At 35.1% G+C, this 8,820-nt stretch overlaps 2 protein-coding genes across 4 annotated transcripts; one reads left to right on the top strand and one right to left on the bottom strand.

Moving 5' to 3' along the window:
- The first annotated feature begins 506 nt into the window (after positions 1-506).
- LOC116013253 (deSI-like protein At4g17486) lies at positions 507-4,164 on the top strand. Of its 2 annotated transcripts, none has more exons than XM_031252910.1 (4): positions 507-1,037; positions 2,571-2,858; positions 3,388-3,492; positions 3,633-4,164. In XM_031252910.1, exons 1-4 carry the CDS (start codon positions 848-850, stop codon positions 3,770-3,772), a joined length of 723 nt encoding a protein of 240 aa, XP_031108770.1. In that variant the 5' UTR covers positions 507-847; the 3' UTR covers positions 3,773-4,164. The 2 variants fall into 2 exon arrangements, with proteins under 2 accessions (XP_031108770.1, XP_031108771.1); XM_031252911.1 differs by having other exon boundaries at positions 509-1,037; positions 3,388-3,468.
- A 144-nt stretch (positions 4,165-4,308) lies between these two features.
- LOC116013252 (acyl-protein thioesterase 2) lies at positions 4,309-8,478 on the bottom strand. 2 transcript variants are annotated; one of them, XM_031252908.1, is made up of 10 exons: positions 8,376-8,478; positions 7,677-7,744; positions 7,017-7,131; positions 6,444-6,480; positions 6,274-6,343; positions 5,914-6,018; positions 5,223-5,373; positions 5,048-5,130; positions 4,724-4,817; positions 4,309-4,639 (listed from the first exon to the last, which is right to left on the bottom strand). In XM_031252908.1, exons 2-10 carry the CDS (start codon positions 7,705-7,707, stop codon positions 4,558-4,560), a joined length of 768 nt encoding a protein of 255 aa, XP_031108768.1. In that variant the 5' UTR covers positions 7,708-7,744; positions 8,376-8,478; the 3' UTR covers positions 4,309-4,557. The 2 variants fall into 2 exon arrangements, with proteins under 2 accessions (XP_031108768.1, XP_031108769.1); XM_031252909.1 differs by lacking the exon at positions 8,376-8,478 and adding an exon at positions 7,932-8,295.
- Positions 8,479-8,820: the final 342 nt, after the last annotated feature.

Here is an 8,820-nt window from a genome sequence, read left to right as displayed (position 1 = left end):
TTGTACAAAAAAAGCTTGCAGATTACTTATCAATTTCAACTTCTTATTCCTTGTCCAACACATATCAAAAGTATGTGAAAAATGGATAATCAAGTAAGTAAAGCATGGGATTTCAAAAAAAAAAAATAAGTAAAGTATGAACCTCCGCACATATTATACTCTTAGATAATAATGACAAATTTTTCTTGACACAAAAAAAAAAAACCCACTTATAATCTAATTTAAACAATTCAAAAGCCAAATAATTCGACAACTCATACAAATAAATTTATATTAACGTTGTTTCATCAATAATTGACATCATTATCAAACAATCTTTTATTTTTATTTTTAAATCATTTTATATCATTTATCATACATTTTATTATTGGACATCCAATAAACAAATACGGAGTATTTTACACGTCACTCTGTTCAAATTTATACTCTGTATATTATTTCAATTAATTCCTCCGTACATTTGATGTAATAATATATTAATTTCTCCGAAATTCTGATAATTGATTGTCTCTATCCATTTCTTCCATGACAAAGAAAACGAAATTTGGCAATTTGCAGTGAGATCTAAGGCTCTAGGGGGTCTAAGCTTGATAAGCAATTGAGGGGAGCAAATAGTAAATGAAAATAGTTTTCTTTCTCCCAGAAGTGTAATCACTAGTCGGAGAGAGACAGAATCAGAGAATCCCAGAGAGAGAGAGACCCATATCGTTCAAGATTTGAGGGTTCGAAAATCACACTCGAAACTACTCAAAACATCTCACTCTGGGATGTTTTATCATCGCTAGCCAGAGGGAGAAAAAAAAAAAGGGGGCCTTTTTTTTTTTTGTTTCTTGAAAAGGGTAATCAAATGGGCGAAGGGAACATCGTACATTCTTGTTCAAGCCGAGAGCCTGCGAATGCGAGCGATTCAACCGCCGACACCAATAGCAGCAACGTCAGCCGCGGCTCGCAGGTTATATTGAACGTCTATGACCTTACTCCCATCAATCACTATACCATTTGGTTTGGGTTTGGCATCTTCCATTCTGGGATTGAAGGTCAGCACCACCCAATCAATCCACCCTTTTTGCATATATCTATGTTTTATGTTTATGTCTGTGTGCATTTATTTTTGCTTAACATTTCTTGGTTTTTAAGGATTTGGGTTTTTCTCTAGTTATTCAAACATATTGTGGTTGGTCTGTGTGATAGAGTTTCTGAAATCTTGAGACACTGCTTGGGACTGAAAATTTAGGTTTTTGATAGAGTGTTTGTCCTTTTCTGTTGAGCTTATTGATTTGTTAAAACTAAGTCTGAATTAGTATTCCACTATTCCATATTTGGTTCTAGAGATGATTCTTTGTGGGTAGGCTATGTTTGTTTGTGCATTTTTGTAGTGTGGAGGATTGAGGTTCTGGCTCCTAGACCTAAGAAAAAGATGGAATAAGGAAGTGGAGATTGCAATCACATTCATTTCACTTTGAATCTCTCTTTATTGGCATGGGACTCATGGTGTAGCCTCGACTTTCTTTGAATAGCCATGTAGATCTAGAAAATTAGAGCCGTAAATAATAGGAATGATTTGAAGCAATTGGTAGTCTGTAGTTTTCGGAAAATAAATAACTGAACAGTTTCTAATGTCTACAAGCATTCTCGAGTCTTCCTGTACAGTGTACACTAGAGATGTTGTCGGTTATTGGTCCTTCGAAGCATGGTACACATGCTAAGGTTTTACGGGGCAAGCAATGACTGAACTCCCTTTTTTTTTCACTGTTTTCAATTTTGATCTTTTTCGTGCTTTATGAGTTAACTTCTAGACTTAAATGACTCTAGACTGATTCTGTTTCCTTTTTCCTTCATGGATATCTTTGTATATACATGTTCATTTTATCTTCTTTTTTTTTTTTTCCTCCATTTTCATTCATTACAATCTTCGAAAGTAAAGTGAGCATTAAAGCAGAAAAGTAAGCTTCTTTTTGCAAAAACAGCATGCAATGTGACAAACTTTCCCTCATTTCCATTCTAAATATTCTATAGATGCTCATGCTGTATCGACTTGTGTAGTTGTGTGATTTGGCAACATGTGTGGATTTTGCTTCTCTAAGATATGCTTTTATCTTCATAATGAGTGGATCCGTATGAAATTCCAGATAAATCATCGGGTTGCTTGGTTGATCTATCTATTAAAGAATATATTCTGTGCATAAATCGATCATAAGTAGGCACACTTCAAGCATCTCTGTAAACTAGTTGCACAAGACATGGAGACAGTGAATATTAGTTGATTGCTCTCGATATGATTTTAAAGTGATTATACAAATATGTTTTATTTATAAAAAAAAAAAAATTGTTGTGCCATTATGCGTTCTTTTTGTGACCAGATAAGTTGATCTCTACCTCTCTTTCTATAAAGACCTGTATTTTCTCTGAAGACTTATTTGGTAGACTAGGCATGTGAAAAATATAAGAACAACGAAGTAATGTTTTATTGTAACCTGATGAAACCATGCTGCAAAATGAACCACTGAGACTTTACTAAGAATTAATTTTCAGTTTTGTTTCTGCATGTTATATATTGCAAAAATTTCCAGTCCATGGAATGGAATATGGTTTTGGAGCGCATGACTTTCCTATAAGCGGGGTGTTTGAAGTGGAGCCTAAGAGCTGCCCAGGTTTTATCTACAGATGTTCAATCCCGCTGGGTCAGATTAACCTAGCTCCATATGAATTCCGAACTTTTATAGAAAATGTGGCTTCTGAATACCATGGGGACACCTACCACCTCATCTCCAAGAACTGCAACCATTTCACAGATGATATGGCTAGGAGACTGACTAGGAAGTCGATTCCCGGGTGGGTGAATCGACTTGCCAGACTTGGTAATAATTTCTTCCTGATTCATCATCTCCCTCGACTTCTATACTTTCCTTTTATTTATGCATCACAGCAAACTAGAACATAACAGTCAATCTTGAAGCAGCTATTTAATAGGGAAAAAAAAAAAAAAAAACAACTTCCCTGTTTGGTAAATGGCTGTTAGCTGATAGCTATTAGCTTATTGGGTTAGAGGGTATAACTAGTTGATAACATTAGCTGATTGTAGAAATGTGTTTGGTAAATTAGTTGTTTGCTGATAGCTGTTTAGTATAATTTCTTTTCTCAAAAAGCTAATTGAAAAAGTTGCTCCTTTTTGAATTTTAACATTTTGGAGTTACAAAAAAGTTGAATAACCAAACATTTATATTGATTTTTTAACCAAGTCAAATAAGCCAAAATTGGCTGATAGGCTAACTATTTTACCAAACAGGGCCAAGAATCAGTGGTTTTCCCCTAATATTTCTATACCAATAGAGTGTATCTGAGTATTTGCCGTAACACATTGAATGATTAATTGCTGTTAAATTTCAGGTGCTTTCTGCAGCTGTCTTCTTCCCGAAAGCCTTCAAGTAACGAGTGTTAAACAGCTTCCTGAATACCATATTTGTGCAGGTGGTTTCTTATATTTGTCTTCAAGTACGAATTGCGTCCTCTCATGAATACAAATAACAGATCTTACTATACTATAGACCAAATATCTCTGCTATGAACTTTTGGTTGGTTCTAACTTTATATTTACTACTCCGTACTTGCTAATTCTTTTCATTGTGCCCCAGAAGAAGATGGGAGTGGGTCGATGTCTACTGTAACACCCCAGGAGCCCACTGAAAGCGAGGATGGCGATCAAGATAAGCACCTGCTATCACCTCCCCGTGGCAGCGGGGAAGTGTGCTTTATAAGGGAGATATCGAAGTGACATTAAGCTCGTTAGACCGCAATCTTTATTCAAAATTCGTTCGTGCTTGCTTGGCTTGAATCTGTCTGTATGCGTTGAATCCTTCAACAACTTTCTTCGATCTGCAAGTGGCAAAATTGTGATCAATGGCAGTAGAGGCATTATTTGGTGTAGACAGTAGAGAGCACATTGTATCATGAGCCTTTTGGCCCCCCCAAGCATGGTTTCATATTCTTTTGAGGTGTATTTTCAGTGGGGCTTTTCAAGTGATTGCTTAATCATTGTAACTTCCATTGCTTTCAAAGCAAACATAAAGTCAATTATGCTTGTAATTCAGTGTTCTGAACAGCCAATTCAGTTGTGCAGGATTTTTACATTTTTGCTTCCATTGATGCATGCATTTTTCTTTGAAAGTTATACTGGTTTTCTTTACTTCTCAAGTAAATGTTCATCAAGTTTGTACAAAATATTCGTCAATGTTTGCATAGCCCTGTGAGTTGAGACAGATTATTGAGGTTTGAATACAAGAAATAAACCACAGAAAATGGCCAGACAGATTCAGAGTGGAAATTACCAAATAGCACTGTTTACTTCCCCCAAGCCAATAAAGAGATAATTTATAGGTTCATAAATTCATACAATATGAGTAAAGCTACAAACTTCTGGATGGAATACTTATCAAATACAACCCATTAAAAAAGAAAGAAAAAAAAAACAAAAAAAAAACACAGCAATTTTGCAACCTTCATATCACCATGGTGCCCTTTGAGCAACAATCAAAATTAACAAAATGGGAGGGAAGATAACTATTTTCCATCGAGCCCGAGCTTGGAGGTTAACCATGCACAAACTTCATCCATCTCCTCTGGGATAGTGTAGTGACCGAGGCTGTCAATCAAAAGAACGCTAGATGGTTTATTGAATTTTACAAAAATGTCATAAATACGGTCTCAAAAGGTGCAAGGTACATACGCTGTGTATGATTTGAATATGGCATCTTTAAATCCGGATGAAATCAACTTTTGGGATGACTTCTCGCCAAACTTGTATGGAACAACTTCATCTCCTGTATCAAATTGTATGAAAAAAAAAATATTGAGTTACACCGGTAACTTGATGCCAACACCAAGACCATGCCATGGAGTGCAACTTCATGTAAAACCACGGACAGTGAAAGAGAAAGTGCAAATATAAGTTGGATATATAGAAAATAGCTGTAGCTCTATATAGAAAGCAAATCAAATTTTCAGTGCATATATACGTCATACAAGTGATGACCACACAAAAATCAAATACCTTTGCCGTGACAAAGCAGGATAGGCAGTGAAGCAGCCCGCCTTGCAGCCTCCTCTACCCCGGCTATTTTGTTGCTTAAAGTCCTGCCAGAATAATAGGAGATCAACAAAAATATCTACTAAATCCAACGTGCTTGTAATAAGAAGAAATAAGGGAAGGTTGTTAGGCATCGAACTTTGCACAAGGAAGCCAGCCACTTAATCCAACAACTGCACTTAAATTGGCAGGATACGGGTTTCCATTCTCATACTTCCCATGTGTGAAACAAGTTGCAGAGTAAAGGGAGGTTGCAGCACCCATGCTAAAGCCTCCAACACCAAGTTTGACTGCAAAAGAAAAATTCTATTAATAAATGTGAAAGGGTGATAAGCCGTTATGTTCTTACTGAGAACTTGAGCATAATTAGGGAGCGGGGGATGTGCATTTTTTGTTCAGCTACATTTTAGTAGTAGCATCTGCCCTTAAGACTTAAAAATGTATCCTAAAATTGGGAATTGAAAACATTAGGACAATGAAGGAAATTTTCTGAGTAAAATAAAATGTATGTGAGTTGTTTGTCAAAGTCAAATGCATAATTAGATAGATGAGGTATATGCTTATACTCTGAGAAAGACTGTTTATATAAATGGGCAATATACCCATAATCATACAATGAGTAGGAACTATTTCTCCCAAAATACCAACATATTATATAAAAGAGGAAAATAAAATCTCAAAATCTGATATCCTAAAACATGAAAGCCCATTAGGAAACAACAAATCATAGCAACCTGAAATAGCAAGAATATAAAAAGGCCAAAACAAGAAAAGTTTTAAATATCTTTAGGCAGGAATTATATTTCTAGAACTGCAAGATAAAAACTCACTTTCAGGAGGCTCAGTAGCCAACAAGCTTGCCACATATGCCGCTGAAGCATCCAGGCCCTCTATATCATCAATTGCATTTTCGGAAAGGTCATTCACATCAAACCCTGATTTAACCATGAAAAGTGTTTATTGATGACATAGTCAACTATATAATGTGTTAACATCAAACTCTATGGATAGTATAACATCCAGAACTTTCAGAAAAAAAGTGTTTAGGTCAACTAGTAATATAAAGCAATTTTGATTGCATAATGATTCTTTCTCCCCCAACGTATTTAAGATAGTATAACTACAGTAAGATTTGCTCATATATGCTGATCTAAATGAAAAGTAACAGCTAGAATAGCAGGGTAACATACAGGCAGTTGAAGGGAAGCCTCCAAATAAAGTTATTGGCTGCTGAGGGGCCGTTGGACAGATCCATTTAATCTGCATAAAAGAAACATTGGAAATAACACAATCAGAATGTTAAATGCATCAATAAGCAAATGCATGTATATTCCAATGTAGAATGATGCAACATCCTTACATTTGGAAGAGGAAGAGTCTCTAAAAGACTGGACCAGCTGTCAAAAAAGGAAAATCAAAGCAAAGAATGTGATTAAGTAAGCTTCATAATTGAGCTTGGATGGGTAGTGTGGATGATGAACGCATTTATATCAAATAACTAACTGAGAACTCCATAGCAAGGAAGATATAACACAGATGCCCTCTTCACTTCGATAAAGATAAAAATGGAATTTTACTTCTATTGCTCACAGAATTAAGTTTATATCCATTTAAGCACTCCCATACATTAATTTCAACTGTAATTCAACATGAAACAAAATCACTTATTAATCCTTTTCACTACAGGAAATATTAAAGATTGGGTCCTGCTAACTGAAAGTTATATTTCCAAGCATGGTAAGATCAATATGCTGGGCTTCCAGAAACAAGATAAAGGACTAGAGATAAAGTGATAAACCCATTCTCAAGTGACAAATGATATTAAGACACTTAAAGGCAAGGTCATAGCAAGAGGAGGATGCACACAATCTTTATGCAAAAGGCAAAAGCATATCACATTGACACCCACAAAAAGGAATAGGGATGGAAGTACCTAGAGCCATTGTCTCCAAGGCCATGCAACCAAACTACAGTTGCCTGGTGTTTACCTTTGGGCTTCACCACATAAGTCCGTCCAAAGTTGAATGACCTTCCAGCAGTTCTACCAGCTGTAAGGATTTAAATTACAGTTCACTTAGTTATGAAAGAATAAAGAAATGATATACAGACAAAGTCATCAAAATCATTTCTTCTTTTGATTAGTACCCCTCCCTTGCATTTGCAGATTGAACAATTGAATATATTTGGCTAGATTCTCATCATCACCATCATCATAATCATAATAATAATAACAATAAAACTTTCTCCATTATTCAATATAATAGACAATATGATGCAAATATAGATATGTCTCCTAATGTTTCACTTATATTTCTACCTCACCCTTTCTCCTACAAATAAAGAGAATCAGAGAAAGAAAGTATTTGGGTGTTTCCCTCCATAACCAGCCAAATTTTCAATGATTTTCACAAAGGTTAAGTACAAGAAACAACATACACTGTATTGGATCAAAAGCTACTAGACTACTAAACTACTCCAGAACCATTAGGATGAATTACAGGATCCAACAAAAACATCATCCAGAATTATTCTTAGCTAATGGAACATGCTAAAAAATAATATAAAATAAAATAAATATGATTAAAATACTAACCAGAAGCTACAGAAGAGCCAGTGAAACTCATTCCTTCAAACAAAAATGAGAACAATTGTATATTTCACCTACAGGTAGAAGAAATTAAGATTAGCTCAAATAATACAGCCCAACTCATCATTTACAACTGAAAATGAAATACAGTCATTGGTATAACACACTTGCACAAACTCAGGAAATGCGCATAAAACCAAGGCTACTCAATATTAGAAAATCCATTAGTTTGTACCCAGCAACAGTTTACAATAGAGATACCTTAGTACTGACGTAGTTGAATCTACATGAACAAATCCACTAACCCAGCTGAGAAATATGCGGATCAAAAGTCTCCTTAATCACAGATAGTCAGGCATTCATTTTCAACTCGAATTACAACAAGAGAATAATTTATTGGGGGAGAGAGAGAAATCCCAAAGTAAAGCTGGGAAATTTAATTAAAATTATCCGGAAAAATACCCAAAAATGGATTATCAGCGACAAGAACAGAAAACCCACATCTTCATGACGAACATTTTTTCGATTTACGTCAAAGCCCGGGACAAATCGAAGACCAAATTATGAATCAAGAACGAATAGGAGATAGATAGTACATGAATGTAGACACAACCCAGAGAAGCAAAAAGAAAAATGCATTTGTATGCGAGGAAGATGAGATAGATCTTCTTTTTTTTTTTGTTTCTGGGAAGCTTCAATTGTTACCTGAAATCTCGATGACGCGCAGATTCCGAAGCGCCTCGCTCTCTCCTGTGCGTAGAAAGGCTGAGTTGTGATGTATCGCTCTCGTTTCAGTCTATATATCCACTCATAACTATAAGGGGGCGTTTGGTTCACGGAATCTTGGATTACCCCAGGTAATAGGATTACCTCCAGGAAGGTAATGTGAGATTTTGAGAATGTAAGATTACCTGATGTGTTTGGTTTGGATTGTGGAATATAATATTACTTTGTTTGGTTAAGGGTTATATTTTAGGTTATATGGGACAATTTACTATAATGTCCTTATATATATATATATATATATATATATATATATATATATATATATATATATATTTGTGTGTATTTTTATTTATTTATATGTATGAATGTATTGATGCTTAATATTAAAAAAATAAATATATAAATATACACACATGTATATTTG

The sequence above is a fragment of the Ipomoea triloba genome, chromosome 3, assembly GCF_003576645.1.
Source record: "Ipomoea triloba cultivar NCNSP0323 chromosome 3, ASM357664v1".
NCBI classification, from domain to species: domain Eukaryota; kingdom Viridiplantae; phylum Streptophyta; class Magnoliopsida; order Solanales; family Convolvulaceae; genus Ipomoea; species Ipomoea triloba.
This window is presented reverse-complemented; position numbering and strand designations above follow the sequence as displayed.

Excerpts from the sequence above, each read along its gene's own strand:
- LOC116013253 (XM_031252910.1), top strand. The coding sequence starts at position 848 with ATGGGCGAAGGGAACATCGTACATTCTTGTTCAAGCCGAGAGCCTGCG. Across the intron at positions 1,038-2,570 it reads CTTCCATTCTGGGATTGAAG|TCCATGGAATGGAATATGGT; the intron begins GTCAGCACCACC and ends AAAAATTTCCAG. Across the intron at positions 3,493-3,632 it reads TTTCTTATATTTGTCTTCAA|AAGAAGATGGGAGTGGGTCG; the intron begins GTACGAATTGCG and ends ATTGTGCCCCAG.
- LOC116013252 (XM_031252908.1), bottom strand. The coding sequence starts at position 7,707 with ATGAGTTTCACTGGCTCTTCTGTAGCTTCTG. Across the intron at positions 7,132-7,676 it reads TGGCTCTTCTGTAGCTTCTG|CTGGTAGAACTGCTGGAAGG; the intron begins GTTAGTATTTTA and ends AAATCCTTACAG. Across the intron at positions 4,640-4,723 it reads ATATTCAAATCATACACAGC|CCTCGGTCACTACACTATCC; the intron begins GTATGTACCTTG and ends TTTGATTGACAG.